This window comes from Urocitellus parryii, chromosome 8 (assembly GCF_045843805.1).
Source record: "Urocitellus parryii isolate mUroPar1 chromosome 8, mUroPar1.hap1, whole genome shotgun sequence".
In the NCBI taxonomy this organism is placed as follows: domain Eukaryota; kingdom Metazoa; phylum Chordata; class Mammalia; order Rodentia; family Sciuridae; genus Urocitellus; species Urocitellus parryii.
This window is the reverse complement of record NC_135538.1, coordinates 104,155,712-104,182,760: the sequence shown is the minus strand read 5'-3', so window position 1 is coordinate 104,182,760 and position 27,049 is coordinate 104,155,712. Positions and strand designations below refer to the sequence as shown.

The window sequence follows — 27,049 nt, the reverse complement described above, 5'->3', positions numbered from 1 at the left end:
GGAGTTACTATGTAACTTCTAATCACTAGGGGTTTCTAGTAGAACAGTACTTTTAAGTATTGTTATAGTAACAAACAGTTACTGTCAACATTAGATGAAAGCTGTTTGGGTTGATGATGCAGGTTAGTGGTAGAAGGCTTGCCTAGCATGCTTGAGGCCCTGAGTTTGATCTTTAGCAACACCCCCCCCTCAAAAAAAAAAAAAAAAGAAGTGTTAACAAAAAGGAGCTACAGATGAAAGATCAATCAAGAAGTATTTGTCTTAATTTCTTTAACTTCTCACAATATCTGGATTCTGATATTAATGATCTTGTCTCTTCCTCCTTCTGATTCTAAATCTATTAGAATGGTTTAGTAGTGTTGTGATAGGAATAAGGCTTAACATAATAGGAATAAAATTTAACATGTGACTTCATTAGGAGTCCAAACAAGAGAGGGAATGTAGTATTTTAACAGGAGATATTCCAGGATCAGAAATAATAAACTGTAATAGGAGAAGTGTAAAGAAGATCAGAATATGAATTCTTTGCATTGGAAGGCAAATAAGATTTAGTCATCTCTTAGTTTGATTAGTGATGATACATGAGTATCATCAGTTCTGTTGTGTTAGTGTTCTGGCATTGTGACAAAGTACCAGAGATAATCAACTTAAAAGGAGGAAAGATTTATTTTGGCTCACAGTTTTAGAACTTTTCGTTCACGGTCTCTTGGCTGGTCACAGAGTAGTATATCATGATGGAAGCACATGGCAGAGGAGTCCTATTCATTTGATGCCAGCTAGAAGCAAAACCAAACAAATAAATAAAATGGCAGGGGTCCCAATGTCCTTTAGAGTGTATACCTCCAGTGCCATAATTTCCTTCCAGTAGGCCCCACCTACTAAATATTCTACTACCTGCCAATAGCACCACAGGCTAGCCTTCAACACATAGGCCTTTGGGGGACATTCAAGATCCAAACTACAGCAGCAGTAGATAAAATATTTTTTCTTCTATTCCAGGTAATGAGTATTTACAGTGAAGCAAACTTTCTGAGGTGATCTCTATGATATACTTTTGTCCAAAATCCTGACTTCTCCCTTTTTTCTTTTTCTTTTTACTTATAGTGCTAGAGAGTAAACTCAGGTATATTTTACTATTGAGGTACCTGCCCAACTGTTTTTATTTTTTGAGACAGGACTTGATTAAATTGCCCAGGCTGTCCTCAAACTTGCAGTCCTGCCTCAGTCTCCTAAGTAGCTGGGATTACAGGTGTAATTGTTACTGTGATGGGTTACATATATATTCTTTTGAGCTATAATAAATAAAACAGAAAACCAAATAATGAAAATAAATAAATTGATAAATTATATAATTTTAAATTTTTTAGTAGTCATATTGCAAAAAAAGAATTGCTAACATTTTGACCATTTTTTCATTATGTTGGAGTAAAGAAAACACATTATTTCAACATAAATTAAGTATAAAAATGTTAATGAGGTAGTTGACTTATTTTTCTGTCTTTGAAATCTGATTTGTATTTTTACATTTATACAACATCTCAGTTGGACTAGCCCTGTGTTTTGTGCTCAGTCATTACCTGTGGCTTCTGGTTATCTACTGAATAGTACAGTTTTAGGATGTAAACCTTATAGGTTTGTTGAAAATCTAATAAGAATCTATCTGAAAATATTTTTTTTGTGATATTTTGCTATTTTGTTAGATATTTAATTAGTGATAACTTCTTATAATAACTTAACTATATTTTCTCATAGAAAAATGTTCATTTTAGTGAATTGTAATCACTAAAAGTGAACAAACAATTCTTTTATTAGAAGAATTTAATTTTACTTTTTGTATGTTTGTATTTTTCATGTATGCTTAGATACATGGAGAAACTCAAATGATTATTTCAAATATTTTTATGATTCTTAAGTGTGCCATTACAGGTTTTTCATTTGTCTTTGTAACTTATGTATTTCAAGTGTATTTTGAAATTAATTCTTCTATAGCAATTTCCCGTGTTTTGGTAAGTTTAAAATTTTCTTTTTAGCTGATACTTTGCTGAATATTAGTATTTAGAAAATGCTTATTATGCTAGGCATTGTATTGAGCATTTAATCCCCATAGGAGGTGTTATGACGTATATTATTGTTCCCATTTTTCAGAAACAGGGATCAAAGTTACAGAGATTGTTACTCTCCCAAGGTTGAATACAGGATATGGAGGTGGCAAGATCAGACTTGTGTTGGTTTGATTTTAAAGCATGTCATCTTAATTGTTTCTTAAAACATTTTGGGAAAGGGAAATAATGTAAGATAAGCAGAGCAAGTAATATGACTATCTTAGGGTGGTTTAAAAACAAATTAGCTGGGTGCAATGGTGAATGTACCTGCAGTCTTACTCACTCTGGAAGGTAAGGCTGGAAGATCACTTGTGCCTAGTAGTTTCAGACCAGCCTGGGCTATACACTGAGAATGATTCTCATCTCCTTCTCCCGCCCCCCAACAAACAAACAAACAAACAAACAAACAAAAATAACCCAAAGAAATTCAAATTTTATCACCTAAAAATTGTGGATTGGTATTAAACACTGTTCATGTGCTTGAGTAACTGTTTTGTCTTATGATATGTTAATAAATTTTAACTCTGTTGCACATTGGGTCTTTTTTATGTATCCAGTAGGTTTTCATAGCGTTTATTTAAGTGAGTTTTATAAAACTTCCAGATGAACATTCATATGGTACTTTTTGGTCTGACTTGCACCATGCTTAAAACTAATTTTTAGTGTTTTCTTCAAGTTAAGACTGGAAAATAAAATGAGGAATGAAGAATACTTAATTGAATACTCCAACTTGTTTGCTCTTCAAATGGATTTTTTATGTTTGTTATCTTAAGAATTTATTTTGGGAGGAGGCATTTATTACATGGGCATGGTAATTTCTTTTTTTTTAAGGAATTAGTTTTATGTCTTTAAATTTTTTTTTTTTTTTTTTTGTAGTTGCAAATGGGAAGTTTATTTTTACTTGGTGCTAAGGATTGAACCCAGTGCCCCATACATGCTAGGCACTCACTCTGCCACTGAGCTTCAGTCTCAGTTCAATTTCTTTGTTTTTAATCTTAAATTCTAAGTAATTTTGTGAGACTAAAATCACTATTATTTTTTTTTTTTTAATTTTTTTCTTTTCTTTCTTTTTTTTTTTTTTTTTTTTTTTTGTGATGCTGGGGATTGAACCCGGGGCCTCGTGTATGCTGGGCCTTGGGCCTCGTGTATGCGAACTGAGCTATATCCTCAGACCCGCTATTGTTTTTTAAACTTAGATTATGGTTATTTTTGCAGATGTTTTTCACTAATCTAATTTAGTTACATTTCCTTTATCAGATTTCCTTTTCTCTTGGATATGTGATGAGAGGATATGGTGCCATGCAAACTTTTACACACTATTTAAAATACAAAGGAGGGGGGCTGGGGTTGTGGTTCAGTGGCAGAACACTTTCCTAGCATGTGTGAGGCACTGGGTTGATTCTCAGCACTGCATATAAATAAAGAAAATAAAGGCCCATCAACAACTAAAAATAAATGAATAAATAAATAGAAAGTACAAAGGGGAGGGGAGGGGGTTGTGGTATTTGCTCTTGGTTTTAAGAATGCTAAATTTACTTATGTTGAAATCATATAAGAAATACTACTTATCAATTCTATATTTAACAAGCTTGAGAAAATAAATGGCAAGTTATAATATACCGATAAGAGCATTTTAGATGAAACTATTATATTACTACAATGACTTTAGGGATAATATTGTTCTTTTTTATTAGTATTTTGACTAATGAATCCAGTAGCAATAAAATTTAATGAAATGTTATGATGACATTAAGCAATGCTAATCAATTTTGTATTCTTCTACTTATATTAAATACTAAGTATTGAACTCTAGAAATTATTTAATAAATTAATAATTAAATAATTAAATAATTATTTAATTATTTGTTTTATGGTGAAAAGTAAATACTTAAGTTTTGGAAATTGAAAGTAAAAAAAATATATATTTAATAGGAAATAGTTGATAGAAATATTAAAGTATATGTATCATGGTATACTTCTTTGGCAGTAAAACTGATAATTGTTTAATTTTATGTAAAGCATAGTTTTGTGTATTTTTGTATAACTTTCTCTATTTTGTAGTTTGTAATAATAAAGATTAATGCTCAATAGTAAAACTGGTAATTTTACAGACCCAGACCCAAGTTGATGCTGTTGTAATATTTATCTCTATTGTGTTGACCAAAACTAAAAATAAATATTCCCTATTCAATGCCCATAAAATTTAAAACTGTTTAGAATTCTTGTGTAAATTGTCTATTTTTTATGAAGTGATTTTTTTTATTATAAAAAGTGCTTATTTGAGTAGAATAAAATCTCTTATAATATTGCCACTAGTATTTTTTTTTTTTTGGCATAGAAATTTCTGTTTATTTATTTATTAGTATTGGGATTAAACCCAGAGGCATTTTAACACTGAGCCATATCTCTAGCCCTTTTTATTTTTTATTTTGAGTTAGGGTCTCACTGAGTTGCTTAGGACCTTGCTAAAGTTGCTGAGGCTGGCTTTTGAGCTTGTGATCCACCTGTCTTTGTCTTCCAAGTTGCTAGATTATAAACATGTGCAACCTTGCTCAGCTCTGAAATTTTAAAAATTTCTAGACTTTTTTTTTTTCCTTCCTGGTGGTTGTTGTACTAGGGATCAAATCTAGGGCCTCATAAGTGCTAGGCAAGTGATCACCACTGAGTTACATTCCCAGCCCTTTTTATTTTTTGTTTTGATATGGGATCTCACCATGTGATTGCTGAGGCTGGCCTTGAATTTGGCAGTCCTCCTGCTTAAGCCTTCTGTGTAGCTGGCATTAGAAGTGTTCTCCATTGTATCCAGCAAGATTTTAAGATTTTAAGCTTTATTCCCAGACATTCTTTTTTTTTTTAATACTGTTGATTTAAAAAAAATCTGTTGAATAATTTTTTTTTTTTAAACAGAAAATTTCCACTCACTATTTAGGTTTGTAACTTTATAGTATGTCTAAGAACCAGCCTGGTCTAACTCTGTAGCATTTCTTCAGCATATTGTATTGACAAATTTCTTTGTGTAATCTCTTATGGCTCAGTTTATTTTTTATTGCTCATTCTGATAGGCTTTTTTGAGGTATTCAGTCTTTTGAGATGTTTGGAAGTGGGTTTCTTTGTTAAAATAAGGAGAATGAAATGTATAAAAGTCATTCTAATATTATTTTCCTGAAAGATGACAAAAATAAATTTGAAGAATAGTTTAACATAATTTTAAGTAGTTCGTTGTATTGAATTGACATTTTACTGCTGGAATATATATATATTTTTGCCATACCCCACATAACTCTATATAATCTTTTGAATAACATTACATATTATTTATATACATGAATATTATAAAGGATACTGGAGAACTTAATTCTCATTATCCGACGTAAATGTTATAATTTAAGTAGATTGCTAAGAATAAATAGCCCTATTAAATTGAGTATTCAGGAGTTTAATTACAGATAATATATCTAAGTCAGAATTTCTTGTTTTTTTATACTTATTGTATGGAATTTTTTTGTTTTTAAGATAGTAAAGTGATGTCAGAAGAGGGGGATAACTTTTTTTTTTTATTGAGTTTCGTATTAGTAATTCAATTACAAGAGAATTCCTAGAGAAGTTCTTAGAGAAGTGGGAAATAGTATTATAGCTTTTTTATGGTGTCTTCAGGGATGAAACAACCTATATTGCTCTTATTAGCTCTGCAGATGGGGAAAAAGTTCTATTGTATTTTTGGGACAGGGTATCTCAAACCTTTCGGTATCTCCTTAGAATGAAACCCTCATTGGAAGAGTGGCTAAAAAAGGAATACTGTTGCATAATTGGGCGTCTGCCATAGTAGCATTCTATAGGAACAGTACACATTTGGATATCTGTTTTTCTGATTATAAAACTATTCATCTTTGAAAGTTTAGAAAATACAGAAAAAAGGAAAAAATGAACTGACATACTCCCCAGAATGAACAGTTATTTTGATACATTGGTTGAAATCCTAAAATAAATAAATAAATAAACAAATAAATAAATAAACACATATATATATATATATTAATATTTTTCTAGTTGTTGAGAGACCTTTATTTTATTTATTTTTATGCAGTGCTTAGAATCAAACCCAGTGCCTCACAAATGCCAGGCAAGTGTGCTTCACGAAACCACAGCCCCAGCCCCCTAAAATATATTTTTACATATTTAGTTCATCCTTTATATTATTAATTTGGTCTCTTGCTTTATTTACTTGAAACTTTCTACATATATCCTTAAGTCATATTTGTTGCAATTAAGTTCTGTTCTTTTTTGTGGTTTAACCATTTTTAACTAGTTAAACTGTTTTTGAGATGTAGGTTGATTAATAATTTTGCATGTTAGTTTATTTATGATTAAATTTTGCTTTTGAAACTGCACATAATTTGTATTTTTTGGAGAAGAATAAGAAGAAATAAGGGCAATTGACAATCCCAGGTTTTATACTTACATGATTGGTTTGACAGAAGAGTAAGTCAGTAGAGAACCATTAGTGATAAATAAGTCTGTATATATCATGGATTGTTTTTTTTTTTTTTTTTTACCTTGTGAGGTGATTTTTTTTGGATGTATACATTTTTCTCCCCTTTTTTCTCTAGATGTTTTATTTAGTCAATGTTATTTGTTTACCTTAAGAAAACAATGAGTACAAACTTTGTTTAATCCATTAAACATAATGGTTATAGTGGAAAGGTTTTATTTAATTTTCCTAGGAGTTTACCAGTTTTCAATGAAATGATGAATTATGTGAGTTTCCCAAATATGGAGATTTCTGATTTTTGAAATGATAGCCTGCATGCTAGTTGTTCAGTAATGTAATTTCTACATACTGTCTGGTATGTATTAGTATTTTTAGTAACTTATTTTTATCTAATTAAGACTTAGTTATTGTAGAAAAATGCTGAGATGGGCGTTGTAGTTTTATAATACCGCCTATTACTTCTGACTCCAACGGTAGTTTGGTGGTTCCCCAAACAGCCTCCCTCATGTCAGATAATTTGCTAGAAGGACTCACAGAGCTCAGTGAATGCTTTTGGTTAGGGTTTATTAAAATGAAAGGATACGGATTAAAATCATCAAAGGAAAGAGAAGCATGGGACAGAGTCTCTGAAAGTTCCAAATGTGGAGCTTCTATCTAGTCATCCTCTCTGTGGAATTGTGGGAGTCTTAATTCCTCTCTGCAAAGATAGGTAGTACCACACGAAGAATATTGCTAACCAGGAAAGATCACCTGAGCCTTGGTGTTTAGAATTTTTGTTGATGAGATATGGTTGACTGCCTGTATGACTGACCTTTGGGTTTTAGCCCCTCTGAAGGTAGAACTGATAATGAATCCACCAAAGCTCCCAGCGTAATCACATTGGTAGACTCTTTGATATGATCTTTAGGTAAACAAAATTTCCCAGGGAACCATAAAGTTCCTAGTTAAAGGAGACATTCTTCCTAGCAAGCCCTCTCAGGAGATGAGGGTCTTTCCAGGTCTTTCTTTTGGGTAAGGTTAATTCTTTATTACACATAAAGTAAAAGTTGATAAAAAAAGCATCTCAAATTCTTCTATTAACATTTGACATGTAGCTCTTTAGACATTTTCCTGTGTATACTTCTATTTCTTTTACAAAAGTATGTTGTTACTATACATGTTTTGTAACCCTTTAAAACATTATAGGCCTAAATATATGTTTAAAAATTAGAATGTAACCTTATTGTATTATCTATATGGTATTTTTCCCTAAGAGAAATAAAATAGATTTTGATTTATTCAAATTCTTGTTATAATACATGAAATTATGTGTTATAAACACTTTTGCCATATTACTGAACAAGTCACTTTAGTATTTACTGTTTTTGTTTAGAAAAACCTTATCAAGAAAACATCTGTGTATAATTAATATCAAAAACATTCAAATGACTTATAATGAAAAATAGTAATTCCTTGATTCATTGATCTCTATTCTGCATTCTCCAAAGGGAAACAACTTTGAAATATATAAATTTTTTAGTATTTTGGCTCTCATATTCCTAATAAGTTTCTACTCTTAATTTTGATTTGATACTTTTACTTTTATAATAATCTTGTTAACATGATAGGTAAAGGTTTGGTTTACTTACCGTTTTAGTTAGCTTTTTTTTATCTATGTGAGCAAAAGACCTGACAAGAACAATATAGGGGAGGAAAGTTTATTTTGGCTCATGGTTTCAGAAGTTCAGTCTGTGGCTGGCCAACTTAATAGCTCTGGGCCCATTGTGAGGCAGAACATAAGGATGGAAGGGTATGACAAAGGAAAGCAGCTTAGGACAAGGCAATCAGGAAGCAAAGAGAGAGCTCCTCTCACCAGGAACAAAATATAAACCATAAAGGCACACCCCCAATGATCTACTTCTTCCAGCCACACCCTCCCTACCTACGTTTATTGCCCAGTTAACCCATATCAGTGTATCAATTCACTGACTAAGACTCTCAGTTATTTCACCTAAAGTATTCTTGCATTGTCTCACACATGAACTTTTAGAGGATGCCTCATTGTTAGACCCTAACGTTTATAGTCATATGTTTTCTCCTTGTATCTTATGACAGTTCCAGTTTCTTATTGGATACCTTACCAAAAGATACACTTTATTTCTTCTCCGGCAACTAATATATTTGTGGATTTAACACTTTTATTATGAAGATATTGATACCTCTATTCTTCTCTTTACCAACTTTGATCTTTCAGTCTCTTTAAAGGATTGTGTCCTTTTTAATATCTAGGATGTTAACATTTACATTTTTATCTGCAATTATAAGTTTATTTGTTTTGTTATAAAATAATTTGATTATCAACATTAAAATAATTAGTTTCTACATTATTAGGGCCATGTAGATATTTTTTACTCTGTAGCCAAGTAGTGTATGATGATTAATGTATTCAACATTGTATAACTTTTTGCCTTTCCAGAAAATTTCAGTAGGCTTTAGTGTTTATCTCCTATCTGACTTCTTTGTCTCTTTGAGTTTGTAAGATAGTACCGTTTCATAGTCTATCCTCCATTCCTCTTGACTTCCAGATTCTTCCTAGTACTTTCTGCCTTATTTCAGTCTAGGTGGATTTTTTTCTTAGTTTTGATGCACAGTTGCTGTTTAGCACTTATTTTCTTACTCTTTGGCTCCACTGTTTCTTGGATTTTGTGTCTTACTGTTTCTTTCATATTTTTATTTTCCTGGATAATATTTTGTAATTTCATATGTGGGAGTTAATTTTCTTTTTCTTTGCCTGTGTGAAAATGTTATATCCTATGCTTGCTTGCTAGTTTGGCAGAATAGGGAATGAATTTTTTTTTTCAGCACTTCAATTATTTTTTTCTAGAAATTTTTTATCTAGAAAACTTGCTAATGACGTTTTCCAACTTGATTCTCAGTTCTTTGTGGATGAACTTTTTATTTCCTCTTAGAGTTTTCTAGGATCTTTTTATTCTTATTGATTTTTACATACAGGCAAATCTTTATTTGTTCATTGTACTGAACTCTCACAGTCCTTTTTGAAGATTTGTTTCAGTTAGCTTTGTATTATTTTCTTATTTATTTTATGAATTCTCCAATTTCTTCTCTCCTTGAACTTTTAATTGGATGTTGGATTGATCACCTGAGTTTTTGTTTTCGTATTTTCTTTGTTTTTTGTTTTACCCTTTTGGGAATGTTTTTTTGGATTTGTCTCCTTTAAAATTTAATTTGAAAGATAATCAAATTAATAATTTAATTTGAAAGATAATTTTTATTGTTTTTTCATATAATTTTATTTCTTTTTTCATATCATTTCATTACTTTATATGCTTAAGTACATCAATTTAAAGATATAAATTAATTGCATATGTTTTGAATTTTTCAAATATTGAAATAATCACTGAGTTTTGGAAAAGTCAGATATATAGGATAAGGAGTTTTTTTTTCTGATATCTTTCACCTGAGTGCTTTACTGTGTATTCCTTACAAACCAGTACCTTCTTCCACATAATCACAACACAACCATAAGATTTAAGAAATTAAAGCTGGTCCGTGGTGGTACATGCTTGTAATTCCAACTACTCAGGAAGCTGAGACCAGGTGAATCACAAATTTAGGGTCAGCCTAGATAATTTAGTGACACCCTGTCTGGGGAAAAAAAAAAGAATAAAATGAAATAAAGTAAAATAAAAAGGTCTGGGGATATAGCTCAATGGTAGAGTACCCCTGGGTTGAATCCCCAGCACCATGAAAAAAAAATGTTGATTTATAATCTGTACAGGCTTATTTTATTGAGCAGGATGTATTCTGTTAATTTCATAATTTTGATGCTCAAACTGTTCTAATTTAAACAGGAGGCACCCTTTTGATATCACTTTTCTGTATCTGTGTGATAGCACTTCATTTGTTAGAGAACTTCCTTGCTTTTCTGGCACGACACAATGTTCCAGGCTTATCTTGTACTTTCCTGCCTACCTCTGGAATGGATCATTTTCCCCCAGATTCCTGATTGCTTTTTGTAGAAAGTGATATTTATTAAATCTTTGCATTAGGTTTGCTCATTGCCACTGGGGTGTCACTGATTTAAGGTCAATTTAATGGACAGAAGTAGTGTGTTTGTTCTGTGAAAGAATATGTGTGTGTATATGTGTATATATATGTATGTATGTGTGTGTGTGCATATATATATGTATAATATGTGTGTGTGTGTATATATATATATATATATATATAAACATACACATATATGCATATAGACGTTTATATCTGTGTATTGAAACTATAGATTCACACTGATAATTTCTTACAGTTCAATATCACAAGATTGAATCTGGCTTTTTCCTTTTATATGTTCATAACCCTCTTCTCTGTCTTAGAAAAGCTTGAAAAACATGGCTTCTACTGTCCTTACTGTGTTTATTCCATCAGTTTTCCTGGATATAACATAACACCCTCTTCATTTACTTTAGCTCTGACTCTTTATTCTAGGAGTTATTTTTTAGTTTTCATAGTCTTTCATGACAAACTATTGCCTGCTTATATTTGATAACAAATAACTAGTAAATAAAAAGCTATTGAGTCGTGTCCCTCCACCCTACTCCCCAAGTACTGTGACTTAGAGTATTATTTTGGAATTAGCAGGTCATAAACTGCCTGGTCCTGTGAGTAACTTATAAATTTCTCAGTAATTGTTCTACGAAACCAGCAATAATCTATAATACTGTTAGCTATATAAATTTCCTCAAACTGGTTTGTTTATTGTTTTGTAGTTTAGCTGTTAGGTTTTTGCTTCAAGAGAAAAATGCATAGCTTTTAAAACAGTTTGTCTTATTGAATTACTCTAGTTGATTATGGCTCTCAGCGCTTCTATATAGAGATTAATTCTCCTATTTTTAGCGCTGCATTATATATGAACCCTTTTGTAATCTGTTTTTGGTCTTTGGGGGTTATATAGAGCAATTTGATATCTTTCTTATGAAGGCTTCTGTCCTTATCAGCTATGCATCCATTTTCAGAAACTTGTTGAAATTCCTTCCTGGGTCCCTTACAGTATTAGGATGTTTTTAGCTGTAAATAGAAATTTTGTCTAAATTTTACTTAAAAGTTATGATAGAACTACTTCATGTAATAAATCCAAAGGTATGGTACCTTTACAACCTTATAGATCTAAATTTAGTTATTTAGGTATGGCTGATCTGCAGTTGAGCTAAATTTAGTAGTTTGAGAATTTAGCCATGATTTTCATCTTTGTTCACTTCCATCTGAATCATAACTGCTGTTTTTTTTTGTTTGTTTTTTTGTTCTGTTTTTTTCTCAAACAGCAGCTTAGGCACGACATATTAAAAGTTTAGTTAAGGAAGACATTCCTTCTTTTTCCTGGAATGAGAGTGGTGCTGGGAATTGAACCCAAGGCCTCACATTCTAATCACATCCTCTTAGTAGCTCTGCCACTGAGCTACACCTAGTCCTGTGTTTTTGTTTTAAAGATCAAATAAAACTTAGCAGGAAGGTAGGAATTCATTTATTCCATGTCTACTTGAAAACCGCTCACTGTGGGTATGTATGAATTGAAGTAACTGTAAATGGACCATCTCTAGACCTTTGCCTCTTTGAACAGCAGCATTAGATATTCCTGCCCTTACTTAATCAAAATCTACATTTAAACATGGTTCTCCAGATGACATGATTGTACTTCAGAGAAATGCTGGCTTAGGTTAGTTAAGATTTAACTTCCTGTGGCTTAGAGAAGTTTGACTTATAAAAGTACTGTGTTTCATAATATAAACGTAGTTTAGTTTCTGTGAGAACAAAAGGACAAAGGGACAGACAGTACAGGAATGATGGTCGGTTTGACAACTAATGTGTTTTTATACTTCCTTTCCTTAGTTTTTTGGTTATACCTGTATAAATATATATTATTGTTTTCTTATTTTTTTTAAAAATTTTTTTTATTGGTTCTTCAAAACATTACAAAGCTCATGATATATCATCTTTCATACATTTGACTCAATTGGGTTATGAACTCCCATTTTTACCCCAAATGCAAATTGCAGAATCACACCGGTTACACACTCACATTTTTACATAATGGCATATTAGTGACTGTTGTATTCTGTTACCTTTCCTATCCCCTATTATCCCCCCTGCCCCCCCCACCCATCATCCCTCTCTACCTCATCTGCTGTTGTTCAGTTCTCTCCCTTGTTCCCCCCCCTTCCCCTCACATCCTCTTCTATGTAATTTTGTGTAACATTGAGGGTCTCCTACCATTTCCATATGCTTTCCTTTCTCTCTCCCTTTCTCTCCCCCCACTCGTCTTTGTTTAATGTCAATCTTTTTCTCATGCTCTTCCTCCATGTTCTGTTCTTAGTTGCTCTCTTTATATCAAAGAAGACATTTGGTATTTGTTTTTTAAGGATTGGCTAGCTTCGCTTAGCATAATCTGCTCTAATGCCATCCATTTCCCTGCAAATTCTATGATTTTGTCATTTTTATTGCTGCGTAATACTCCATTGTGTATAGATGCCACATTTTTTTTATCCATTCATCTATTGAAGGGCATCTAGGTTGGATCCACAGTATAGCTATTGTGAATTGTGCCGCTATGATCATTGATGTGGCAGTATCTCTATAGTACGCTCTTTTAAGATCCTCAGGGAATAATCCGAGGAGGGCGATAGCTGGGTCAAATGGTGGATCCATTCCCAGCTTTCCCAGGTATCTCCATACTGCTTTCCAAATTGGCCAAAGTGTACCCTTTTCCCCATATCCTCGCCAACACTTATTGTTGTTTGACTTCATAATGGCTGCCAATCTTACTGGAGTGAGATGGTAGCTTAGGGTGGTTTTGATTTACATTTCTCTGACTGCTAGAGATGGTGAGCATTTTTTCATGTACTTGTTGATTAATTGTATGTCCTCCTCTGTGAACTGTCTGTTCAGGTCCTTGGCCCATTTGTTGATTGGGTTATTTGTTATCTTATTGTTTAATTCTTTGAGTTCTTTGTATATTCTGGATATTAGGGCTCTATCTGAAGTGTGAGGGGTAAAAATTTGTTCCCAGGATGTAGGCTTCCTATTCACCTCTCTTATTGTTTCTCTTGCTGAGAAAAAACGTTTTAGTTTGAGTAAGTCCCATTTATTTATTCTTGTTATTAACTCTTGGGCTGTGGGCGTCCTATTAAGGAATTTGGAGCCCGACCCCACAGTATGTAGATCGTAGCCAACTTTTTCTTCTATCAGACGCAGAGTCTCTGATTTGATACCTAGCTCCTTGATCCATTTTGAGTTAACTTTTGTGCATGGCGAGAGAAAGGGATTCAGTTTCATTTTGTTGCATATGGATTTCCAATTTTCCCAGCACCATTTGTTGAAGATGCTATCCTTCCTCCATTGCATGCTTTTAGCCCCTTTATCAAATATAAGAAAGTTGTAATTTTTTGGATTGGTTTCTGTGTCCTCTATTCTGTACCATTGGTCCACCTGCCTGTTTTGGTACCAGTACCACGCTGTTTTTGTTGCTATTGCTTTGTAGTACAGTTTGAAGTCTGGTATCACTATACCTCTAGATTCACACTTCCTGCTTAGAATTGCTTTTGCTATTCTGGGTCTTTTGTTTTTCCATATGAATTTCATGATTGCTTTATCTATTTCTACAAGAAATGCTGTTGGGATTTTAATTGGCATCGCATTAAACCTGTAGAGAACTTTGGGTAGTATCGCCATTTTGATGATGTTAGTTCTGCCTATCCATGAACAGGGTACGTTTTTCCATCTTCTAAGATCTTCTTCTATCTCTCTCTTTAGGGTTCTGTAGTTTTCATTGTATAAATCTTTCACCTCTTTTGTTAGGTTGATTCCCAAGTATTTTATTTTCTTTGAGGATATTGTGAATGGAGTGGTTTTCCTCATTTCCATTTCAGAAGTTTTGTTACTGATATACAGGAATGCCTTTGATTTATGCGTGTTGATTTATATCCTGCCACTTTGCTGAATTCCTTTATTAACTCTAGCAGTTTCTTTGTAGACCCTTTTGGGTCTGTTAAATATATTATCATGTCATCCGCAAATAGCGATAATTTAAGTTCTTCTTTTCCTATTTTTATGCCTTTAATTTCTTTTGTCTGTCTAATTGCTCTGGCTAGTGTTTCAAGAACTAAATTGAATAGAAGTGGTGATAGAGGGCATCCCTGTCTTGTACCAGATCTTAGAGGGAATGCCTTCAGTCATTTAGGATGATGCTAGCCTGAGGTTTAGCATATATAGCTTTTACAATGTTGAGGTAAGTTCCTGTTATCCCTGGTTTTTCTAGTGTTTTGAACAAAAAGGGATGCTGTACTTTGTCAAATGCTTTTTCTGCATCTATCGAGATGATCATATGGTTCTTGTCTTTAAGTCTATTGATGTGGTGAATAGTATTTATTGATTTCTGTATATTGAACCAGCCTTGCATCCCAGGGATGAATCCTACTTGATCATGGTGTACAATTTTTTTGATATGCTTTTGTATTCGATTCGCCAGGATTTTATTGAGAATCTTTGCATCCAAGTTCATTAGAGATATTGGTCTGTAGTTTTCTTTCTTTGAAGTGTCTTTGTCTGGTTTCGGGATCAGGGTGATGTTGGCCTCATAGAATGAATTTGGAAGAGCTCCTTCTTTTTCTATTTCTTGAAATAGCTTGAAAAGTATTGGTATTAATTCTTCTTTGAAGGTTTTGTAAAACTCTGCTGTATACCCATCCGGTCCAGTGCTTTTTTTGGTTGGTAGTCTTTTGATGGCTTCTTCAATTTCTTCTTTGTTATTGGCCAAAATTGTTTAAATTGTGTGTGTTTAAATTGTGTGTGTCTTCCTGACTCAATCTGGGCATATCGTATGACTTAAGAAATTTATTGATATCTTCACTATCTTCTATTTTATTGGAATATAGGGTTTCAAAATACTTTCTAATTATCTTCTGTATTTCTGTAGTGTCTGTTGTGATATTGCCTTTTTCATCCCGTATGTTAGTAATTTGAGTTCTCTCTCTTCTTCTCTTCGTTAGCATGGCTAAGGGCCTGTCGATCTTATTTATTTTTTCAAAGAACCAACTTTTAGTTTTTTCAATGTTTTTTTTTGTTTCAATTTCGTTGATTTCTGCTCTAATTTTAATTATTTCTTTTCTTCTACTACATTTGCTGTTGTTTTGCTCTTCCTTTTCTAGGTTTTTGAGGTGTAGTGTGAGTTCATTTATTTGTTGTTTTTTTTCTTTTTTTGAGGAAAGAACTCCAAGAAATGAGTTTCCCTCGTAAAACTGCTTTCATTGTGTCCCATAGATTCCAGTATATTGTGTCTGTATTGTCATTTGACTCTATGAATTTTTTTATCTCCTCCTTTATGTCTTCTGTAACCCATTGATCATTCAGTAACATATTCTTTATTTTCCATGTGATGTAGGATTTTTCCTTCCTTCTTTTATCATTGATTTCCAGTTTCATTCCATTATGATCAGATATGGTGCATGGTATTATCTCCACGCCTTTATATTTACTAAGAGTTGCCCTATGGCATAATATATGGTCTATCTTTGAGTAGGATCCATGTGCTGCTGAGAAGAACGTGTATCCACTTGATGATGGTTGATATATTCTATATATGTCGGTTAAGTCTAGGTTATTGATTGTGCTATTGAGTTCAATAGTTTCTTTATTCAGCTTTTGTCTAGAGGATCTGTCTAATGGTGAGAGCGGTGTGTTGAAGTCACCCATAATTATTGTGTTGTAGACTATTTGACTCTTGAACTTAAGGAGAGTTTGTTTTATGAATGTTGCAGCTCCATTGTTTGGTGCATACAAATTGATAATTATTATGTCTCGTTGGTGAATGTTTCCTTTTAACAGTATATAGTGTCCTTCTTCATCCCTTTTGATTAACTTAGGTTTGAAGTTGATTTTATTCGATATGAGTATGGCCACTCCTGCTTGCTTCCGAGGGCCATGTGAGTGATATGATTTTTCCAACTTTTACCTTCAGCCTGTGTATGTCTTTCCCTATCATATGAGTCTCCTGAAGGCAGCATATTGTTGGATTTGTTTTTTTGATCCAGGTTACTAGCCTATGTCTCTTGATTGGTGAGTTGAGGCCATTAACATTTAAGATTACAATTGAAATATGATTTGTACTTCGAGTCATGTTTATTTATTTATTTATTTTAGTTTGGCTAGTTTTTACTTTTTGGTTATTTTCCTCCCCCTTTACTGAGATACCTCCTGCTGTTAGTTTTGGGTACTATTTTTCAATTCCTCTTCTTGTAGTATTTTGCTCAAAATGCTTTGCAGTGCTGGTTTTCTGGCTGCGAATTCTTTTAACTTTTGTTTATTGTGAAAGATTTTAATTTCATTGTCAAATCTGAAGCTTAATTTTGCTGGATACAGTATTCTTGGTTGGAAACCATTATTTTTCAGCGTTTGAAATACATTGTTCTAGGATCTTCTCGCTTTTAAAGTCTGTGATGAAAAATCAGTTGTTAACCTAATTGGTTTATCCCTGAATGTAATCTGCCTCCTTTCTCTCGTAGCTTTTAATATTCTCTCCTTGTTGTGTATTTTGGCTATCTTCATAATTATATGTCTTGGAGTTGATCTATTACGATTTTGAATGTTTGGGGTTCTGTAGGCTTCCAGGATTTGGCAATCCATTCCATCTTTCATCTCTGGGAAGTTTTCTAGAATTATTTCATTTAATAGGTTGTCCATTCCTTTGGTTTGATTCTCTATGCCTTCTTCTATCCCGATGACTCTCAAATTTGGTTTTTTTATGACATCCCATATTTCTTGAATAGATTGTTCATGGGATTTAAGCATCTTTTCTGTGTTTACTATATTCTCTTCAAGTTGATAAACTTTGTCTTCATTATCTGATGTTCTGACTTCTACTTGATCTAGTCTATTTGTAATATTCTCATTTGAGTTCTTAATTTGGTTTATAGTTTCCTGCATTTCTAGGATTACTGTTTTTTTTTTTAAGATCTCTATCTCCTGGTAAAGCTCGTTCTTTGCCATTTGAATTTGTTGGTTTAATTCATTTTCAAAATATACTTTTATTGCTTGGACTTGCTGTCTCATGTCTTCTCTAATATTCCTTTCCTTCTGAGTTAGGTATGCCTTGAGTTCTTTCCCTATCCCTGTTTCTGATGCTTCTAGGTCCTCCTGTAGAATTAAGTTGTCCTGCATTGTTTGTACTCCTTTTTCCCTTGTTTTTTCATGATGTTCACGCTACTTTCCAGCTCTATTTGATTGCTGTGTTTCTGCTCTCTTCTATAAATTTGTTTTGGTTTTTTATATCTGTGTTGTCTCTCCTTTGTGTTGGTAGACTATGCTTGCTAAAGTGGATTCCTTTGGGAAGGAATTCCGAAGGTCGAGCTCCAGTGATGTCACCTCTCTGCTGTGGCGGGCCCCAGGCTCCTTACTGGGGTGTCCGAATGGAGCGGTGGGACTGGACTGTCTCTGGTTGGTTTCAGCTCCCGGACACCGGCGGCCGGGCGGTCTCCAGCTGCCCAGTTGTGCTGGCAGCCGGCAGGCGATTGGTCGCCTGCAGGCCTGCGGTCTCCAGCTGCCCAGTTGCAGCGGCAACGGGCTGCTGTCGCTGGTGGGTGGGCGATCTCTAGCCGCCTAGTCGTGCGGTTTGTCGCTGGCGGGCAGGCGGTCTCCAGCTGCCCAGTTGCATGGTCAGCCAGAGGGTGATCGGTCGCCCCAGGCATGTGGTCTCCAGCCGCTCAGTCCTAGGGGCAGTGGGCCGGCTGTCACTGGTGGGCAGGCGATCTCTAGCCGCCCAGTCGCAGGGGCAATGGCTGGCTGTTGCAGGCTGGCTTGCGGTCTCCAGCCACCCAGTCGCAGGGGCAATGGGCCGGCTGTTGCTGGTGGGTGGGCAATCTCTAGCTGCGGTAGGTCGCTGGCAGGGGGGGTGGACTCCAGCCGTGCAGTCGCAAGGAGTGGAGTTTCGCTGGTGGGCGTGCGTTCTCCAGCCGTGAGGGCCTGGCCTCTAGTCCCCTGGTTTCTCCTGCTAGACCAGATTTCCCCAGAGTTATGCCTCTTGGCAGTTCAAACTGTACTCTGGGCCTGGAGGGTAGCTATTGAGGACACCCCCCCCCCCCACACACACACACTCTATTGTTTTGATTTTTTCAGCTTGCCCCTCCCCAGGCGCTAGCAATACAGGTTTTGTTTTCCCCGCTGATGGGAGGGGGAGTTGAAGGTCCGGTGTCTTTATGCAGGCTTGCTCTGATAATCCCTCCCCCGAGAGCCTAGGAGAGATGTTATGCGAATTCCCCGCTGTATGGGAGATGAGCTGAGTAACACGCACCTGTTTTATTGTTGCAATCTGTGGAGAGTGGCGGTGGTTACTTCAGCTCTCCAAGATGGTGGCCGCTGGTTTCCTTGGTGGAGTTTCCGTTGTGGGGGATAGAACTGTCCCGTTTCCTTCCCCGTCTGAAATCCCGAACTCAGCCCGGGGCTCCGTGAGTGCTCAGGCGGCAGGATTCCACAGAATCTGCAGCAATCTCCCTGCTTGCTGGTTGCTTCTCGGCGGCTCCCCGCCGTCTGTTGGATCAATGCTTTTTCTTGAAGAACTTTTTGATGTTCCCACAATGACAAAATCACCTAATAATGCCTTCTTATTATTTTTGTAGGAAAAAATATTAATGGAGTATGGCTAATCTGCCATCTGGAATGGAAAATCTGTTATTCCCCTTTTAGAAAACATTGAGCTGTATAAAATATTAATGGTATATGTATATGATGTGTTATAATCCCAAATCTCATTCTTAAAGAATGAAAAATAGATAACTTATTAATCTTTGTTGTAGAGTATTTTCGTTTTCTTTTTTCTATAATGGTATCAGTACAAATTTAATAGTTCAGAACAATATATATTTATTGTTTCTGTGGTTTTTGAGTATGGGCTTGGTTAGTTGGACCTTTTATAAATCTGCACAGAAGGTATTGATTAGGGTTGGCTTCTCATCTGGGGCTCTAGTGGGGAAAGATCTGTTTCTAAGTTCATGTGATTGCTGACTTCCTCAGTTACTGTTCATTGTTGGACTGAGGGACTCAACCAGAGGCTTCCCCTCATTACTTGCTTGTGGCCTTCTCCATAGGCCAGTTTACAAACTGTAGCAGTGTATATTTTCAAAGCTAGAAGGGAAAGAGACCCCTAACAAGATGGGCATTACAATTTTTCTTAATCACATGTAGTCAGTCATTTTTGTCATATTCTATTGGATACAAGTCAGTCACAGGTCACATTCCCACTCAAGGAGAAGGAATTACAAAAATGATGTGAATATGGGATGGGGGTGGTAACCGGGGGACCACTGTAGAGTCTCTCTGCCACAAAGAGTATACATCTGATTTTAAGAATGTAATGGAATGAGTTACATGTTTTATTTCTTTTGAAGCTCTCACTTAAAAGCTGTATGTGTTCTGTACTAAGATAATAAATTTGTTGATATAGTAAGATATGGAAATCATTAAGACAGGTGATGATGATGTTTATGTTGTGTTAACCAGTATTGGTAATCAGACTTAAGTAGTTTTAATTTTTTAATATTATTTATAGTATTTTGTGAATTAGATTTTAGACATTTTTTTTTTCCCTCCCCTTTTTTTAGTTGACTATATTGTGGAGTATGATTATGATGCTGTGCATGATGATGAATTAACTATTCGAGTTGGGGAAATCATCAGAAATGTGAAAAAACTACAGGAGGAAGGATGGCTAGAAGGAGAACTAAATGGGAGAAGAGGAATGTTTCCTGATAATTTTGTTAAGGTAAGTATTTTCAGTTAAACTTCAAGCTGTTGCTTCATAGAATTTTATTTTCAATGTTAAATACTTAAAATAATACCTAAAATGAAAATGTTTTCAATCAATTTTTACTGTGGAATTTAAGAAAATAGAGGTTTAGATACTTCTATAATGGATTTTATTATTCCTTTAGTGACCTGCTGGATAATAACACTGTATATATGTTGTTTATGTGCTTCTATATGTTTGTAGGTTTGTGTATACCTGTGTTAGTCAGCTTTATTTCACTGTGACAAAATACCTGAGAAAATCAACTTAAAGGAGGAAAGATTTATTTTAGCTCATGGTTTGAGAGGTTTCAGTTTATGGTTGTTTGACTCCATTGCTTTTAGGTCTTTATTGAGGCAGAGCATCATGGTAGGCAGTATGCAGTGGAGCAAAGCTGCTCAGCTCATGGTGGCCAGGAAGCAGTCAGAAGAAGGAGTGGGGACAAACTATAACCCTTCAAGAGCATGCCCCCAATAACCTACTTTATTCAGCTAGTCCCCATCTCCTAAAGTTTCTGCCACCTCCCAATAGCCTATTAAAAAACTGTGAATTCATCAATGTATTAATTTATTGATGAGGTTAGAGTCTTTTTAATCTATTCATGTCCACAGGCCCCACCTGTGAACACTGCTGCATTGGGGAACCAAGCTTGGAGCACATGAGCTTTTGGAGAACATTTCAGATCCAAATTGTAACACTGTATTTTTAAAAAATAAATAATAATTTGTATCTGGGTGGCATTTTGTAATTTATTAAGTAGCTTTGCTATACACATTCTCATTTAGCCTATAATAATCTTGTGATGTAGGGAAGATAATAATCTCATTTTAAATATGGTTACATTCAGAATGAAAGTTAAATGATTTGTCTACTGTTGGATAGCTAATGACATCCAGCATCTTAACAACAGCAACAATACAACAACAACAACAACAAAATAAATAAGATTAAGGAGAAAGCTTTAAATTATAATTTACTACCCACTTTAAACTTTCCTAAATGCATGTGTTATTTTATAAATATATAATTGTGGAATGGACAGTAGAACTAGTCTCCCTATTATTATTTCAGGTAGTTTTACTGAAGAACAGTGATAGTCATATTTGGCTTAGAAGATGAATGGAAAGGTCAAATCATTTTTGTGGCCTATTGTGAAAAATTTTAAATACTATAAATTTGTTTTGTGCTGGGTGCAGTAGCATACAGCTGTAATCCCAGCAGCTTGGAGGGTAAGGCAGGAGGATCACAAGTACATAGCCAGCCTCAGCAATGGTGAAGTGCTGGGCAATTCAGTGAGACCCTGTCTCTAAATCAAATACAAAGTAGGGCTGGGGATGTGGCTCAGTTGTTTGAGTGCCCCTGAGTTCAATTCCCAGTACCCTTCATCCCCACCTCAAAATTTTGTTTTATGATGAACATGTCCAATTCACTGCCCTTTTGCAATGTTAGTTTTTCTTCTAATTTTAAAGGTATTTCACAATAAGTATAGGACAAGGATCCATGAACTTAATGTATGGAATATTATTATTTTTGTCATTTTTGCTTCAGTGTTACTTTGTAATAAAGAGAACATTACAGATAAAGTTGATTTCTCATTACTTTCCTCTTTAGAAACACCTGTATTCTGAAATTGTATTATATATCCATCCAGTTTATGGTTTTATACCTATTTGCCTGTGCACAAACAAGTAATATTTTATGTGATTTAGATATTTATGTAATTATTGTTGATGTGCAATTTTTTCTTAATATTTGTGGTTTTGATATGGATATGTAATGTAATTATTTCCGCTCCAATGGGTTTTATATCACTAGTTAGCTCATAGTGATTAGTAGAGCATGATAGGATAGGGAAAAGTGGCGTTAAAATAATTTCTAAGTAAGAAGAACAGTAATAAAGATTGTAGAATTCAGATTTTATCAAGAAAAGGCAAGATTCTCAGCTTGGGTGCTTGGAGTTCATTTAGCATAACCCACCCATCCAGTCTGTTTGTCTGCCTTTCTTATCATATCTTTGTAAGTGATCATTGTACCTGGGCATTTTCTTCAAAGTTACACAGACTTGGCATTGTGAAACTTTTAAATCTTGCCACTCACCTCTGTTCTTGTCTACATTGAGTGTTCACAAGCTAACCTTCCCACTTAATGGATTTTTATACATTTTTAATAGCTCCTGAATAATCCTTTATGTATGACTACTTGAGCAGTCTAAGTTATTGTCCATCTTCTGAGTTTCAATTATTGTTACTTATTACATTTTTAGTGCTGAGGTTCCAAAGTTCTATAATTTGCCCAAAGTCACACTGGTAAGGACTTAGTAGTAGTTAGCTTTATTATAGGCAAATGTCAGATTTTTTAAAAAATGAGAAATGTATTTTTGCTATTTGCTGGTTATTAGAGAAATATGATCAATTTGTAATATCCTTTATGCTTTTGCAGTTGTAAGGACAAAGTGATATGAAATTCTTCAGTAGCACCAATATAGTTGAAGAATATTAAAATTACAAAATTTAAATTTCTTTCAGAAAGGCACATGATGTAAGGAGATATCGAAGACTAAAGATGGAATAGAAATATGTGAAAAAAAGTCAAAATAATAATATAAGTAGAAAAAGAATCAGGGTTTGAACTGCATAGTTGTTTGTAGATAACTTTGCAGAATGTTTCATTTATGGCCTTCTACTATCCCCACTCCTAGAAATTCTCCTCAAAAACAAGTTTTTATTATACAAGTTGAGGAAATTAGAATCAGAATAGGTGAGTGTATATTGTGATACTAAAATTAGTACCACATGTGGAATAATAATATAAATGACAGTGGTGGAATAATAGAATTAGAGTATGATCTTTTCATGCTGTTTTTTATGATATAGCTAGCCAAAACTCTGGGCAGCTTTTCATGTGTTAGCACAACCTCCTGGAGCTACTTCAATCTTGTGGCAATTTCTTATCAAGTTGTACTTCTTTGATAAAGTAGGGCAAGATAGCATGAAGAATTAGATTCCAATTTTAAGTGCTTCCCTGTGGAAGTGGTATATTACTTTTCTTTGTATTTCATTGGCCGGAGCAATGGTATAGTCTTTGGTCTTGTGTTCCATCAAGAGGGGCAAGAAAATATGATCTTATTATGTGTCCAGAATGACAGTAGAATTAGAAACACTAGGTGAGCACTAGTAATGTCTACTGTACCAGATACATGCATTAATTGATATTCATGAAGTCTTCAACATTAGTGCTATGTTATGAAGTCGATGTTTTCTTTATTTTATTGCCTCAGGTTAAGAGAATATCTTAGAATGTTTAGAATAAGGTAGTGATATTGGAACAAAAAGTTTTTATATATAGAAAAGAGTGTTAATATAGAGAAGATACCAATACTCTGATTTAAAAAATAGACATTTCTCAAAAGAAGTCATAACAGATAGCCAGAGCTATTTGAAAAAAATGCTCAGTATCACTAATCAGCACAGATATACAAATCAAGGCTGTTATCAATAAGACCAAGATAACAAGTGATGGCAAGAATGTAGGTGGGAGTATAAATTTCTATAGCCAAACAATATGGAGATTACTCAAAAAGTTAAAAATAGAACTACTAGCAATCCCACCACTGTGTATGTATCCAGAAGAAGTAAAGTTAGTATGTTAAAGAGACATCCACATTCCCTTTCTCCCTCCCTCCCTCCCTCCCTCCCCCCCCCCCCTTTCTCTTTCTCTTTCTCTCTCTGTTCTTGAGATTGAATCCAGGGCCACTTAACTACTGAACCACATCCCTAGTTCTTTTTTATATAAAATTTTAGAGACAAGAGTCTCACTGAATTGCTTAGGTCCTCACTAAGATGCTGAGGATGACTTTGAACTTCTGCCTCATTCTCCTGAGCTGCTGAGGTTATAGGCCTGCGCCACTGTACCTGGCACATTCCCGTTTTCATTAGAGCATTTTTCAACATAGCCAAGAGATGGAGACAACCTTAGTATCCATCAACTGACAAATGAAGGAAGTGTGGTGTCTATGCTCAATGGATTATTATTTAGCCACAAAAAGGATGAAATGCTATCATTTGTGACAACATGGATAGAATTATAGATTACTATATAAATTGGAGTAAGCCAGGTACTTAATAAGTACTGTATGATCTCAGTCATATGTGAAATCTAAAAATGTTGATCTCATAGAAGTCGAGAATATAATAGCAGTTACCAGACGCAGGGAGATTAGAAAGTAGGGAGGAATGGGGAGGGTATCATCAGTGGATTTAAGTTTCAGTTAGGAACAGGAGATTTTGGTGTTCTATTATAGTAGACTATAGTTAATATGCATTTCAAAAAGCTGCCACGATTTTGAAAGTTTTTTCCATTAAACTTAATACATGTTTTAGGAGATATGTTTAATCTGATTTAAACATATAATGTATACACACATTGAAACATTACATATTACCTTGGTAATATGTCTAATTTTTATGTTTTTATGTATCTGCTAAAAGTTAATTTTTAAAGTTGGAAAACAGAATGGACAGTGAGGCTGTTTTTTCTTTTTCTTTTTAAAATTTTGTTATATATGATAGAATGCTTTACAATTCATATTACACATATAGAGCACAATTTTTTATATCTCTGGTTGTACATAAAATAGAGTCACACCATTCGTGTCTTCATACATGTACTTAAGGTAATGATATTCATCTCATTCCACTGTCTTTTCTACCCTCCATGCTCCCCTCCCTTCCCTTTCATCTAATCCTCCTATGCCCCCTCCCACCACCACATTATGAATCAACATTGTTAAATCAGAGAAAACATTCAGCATTTGTTTTTTTGTGATTGGCTAACTTAGCATTATTTTCTCCAACGCCATCCATTTACCTACAAATACTATGGTTTTATTTTCTTTTATTGCCAAATAATATTCTGTTTTGTATATATACCACATTTTCTTTATCTATTCGTCTACTGAAGGGCATCTAAGTTGGTGCCACAGTATAGCTATTGTGAATTGTGCTGCTATAAACATAGATGTGGCTGTGTTCCTGTAGTATGCTGTTTTGAATCCTTTGAGTATAGACCAAAAAGTAGGATAGCTGGGTTAAATGGTGGTTCCATTACCAGTTTTCCAAGGATTTTCCATACTGCTTTCCATATTGGCTGCACCAGTTTTGCAGTCCCTCCAGCAATGTAAGAGTGCGCCTTTCCCCCCTGACATCCTTGCCGACACTTATTGTTGTTTGTATTCTTAATAGTTGCCATTCTGACTGGAGTAAGATGAAATCTTAGAGTGGTTTTGATTTGCATTTCTCTAATTGCTAGCAATGTCAAACATTTTTTTTTTATATATATTTGTTGATTGACTGTATCTTCTTCTGAGAAGTATTTGTTCAGATCCTTGGCCCATTTATTGATTCGGTTGTTTCTTTGGTATTAACATTTTTGAGTTCCTTACATATCCTAGAGATTAGTGCTCTATCTGATATGCATGTTTCAAAAGTTTGTTCCCAAATTGTTGGCTCTCTATTATTTTTATGTGCAGACGAATTGAGATTTAAGGGGAAAGTCATGGACAATTAAGTGTTATTTCCCTGTGATTTTAAGTTTAGTACAGCACTTTGGTATGTTAATTCTGTTGTTTTTTTTTTTTTTTTTTGGTTTTGTTGTTTGTAGGGGGAAGGAGTTCCAGGGATTGAACCCAAGGGAGTTTAACCGAGACAGAACCCCAGCGTTTTTTTTTTTGTTTTGTTTTGTTTTTGTTTAATATTTTGAAATAGGGTCTTACTAAGTTGCTTAGGGCCTTGCTAAGTTGCTGAGGCTGACTTTGAACTTGCAGTCCTCCTGCCTTAGCCTCCCGAGCCACTGGGATTACAGGTGTGTGCCACTGCACCTGGATTTTACGGTGCCTTTTACATACATACAAATGGTCACCCTTGTGTTACAGTTGCCTAGAGTATTCAGTACAAACCTATACACAGAGAATAGTGGTTGATAACCTTGGATCTCAAAGGTTTATATTCCTAAAGGGGAAACTTGTGTTGAAAAAAAGTAAAATGAGTTGCCTCAAAGTTCAGTACCCAACTTTGTTTCTGTTGACAGTTATGTTGGACGACTCCTTACTTCTTCCAGGTGAGAAGCCTCCATTGCTTTGCCTGGCTAAAGGGACAGGTGTGCCATTATTTAATGTTTCTGGAGTGGCCACTACTGGTTGGGATGGATTGGAGGGCAGGAGAGAAGTTTTTTTTTTTTTTTTTTTTTCCTATCTTGTGTGCTGGAAAGTCCTGGCTGTCTATTTGGCCTTCTCTGACACCACCTTGGGGATATGGAGATATGGTGGTGGTCATGGTGTCTATTGCAGCCTGGTGAGGATGAAAGTCTACTCAATATTAGCTTGGGTAGGGATGGGGCTAGAATTTTGTTTTGTTTTTTCCCCTGTGCCATTTGACTGCAGTAGAATGGCTACTGTCTCAGAGCTTTCTGTCTTGCTAGGATACCTATTTTTCTGCTCCTTTGGCTAAGGTTAGCAATAGCAGAATTTTCTTGGAGCCATATTGTTATACCTCTTGGCATTTCCAGGTTGCTAACTTCTTTCATACCTGGTCTGCGGATATAGGCAAACTGTAAAATCAGTAAATTCACTTCTGTATT

The 27,049-nt window shown here is 34.7% G+C and overlaps 1 protein-coding gene across 2 annotated transcripts in view; it reads left to right on the top strand.

Annotated features, from left to right (window-relative positions):
* Cd2ap (CD2 associated protein) overlaps positions 1-27,049 on the top strand; it is a 103,418-nt gene that overhangs the window by 6,702 nt on the left and 69,667 nt on the right. For both annotated transcript variants that reach the window (XM_026394463.2, XM_026394462.2), the window contains exon 2: positions 20,232-20,392. In XM_026394463.2, the coding sequence (XP_026250248.1) occupies positions 20,232-20,392 (161 nt within the window). The remainder of the gene's footprint in view (positions 1-20,231; positions 20,393-27,049) is intronic.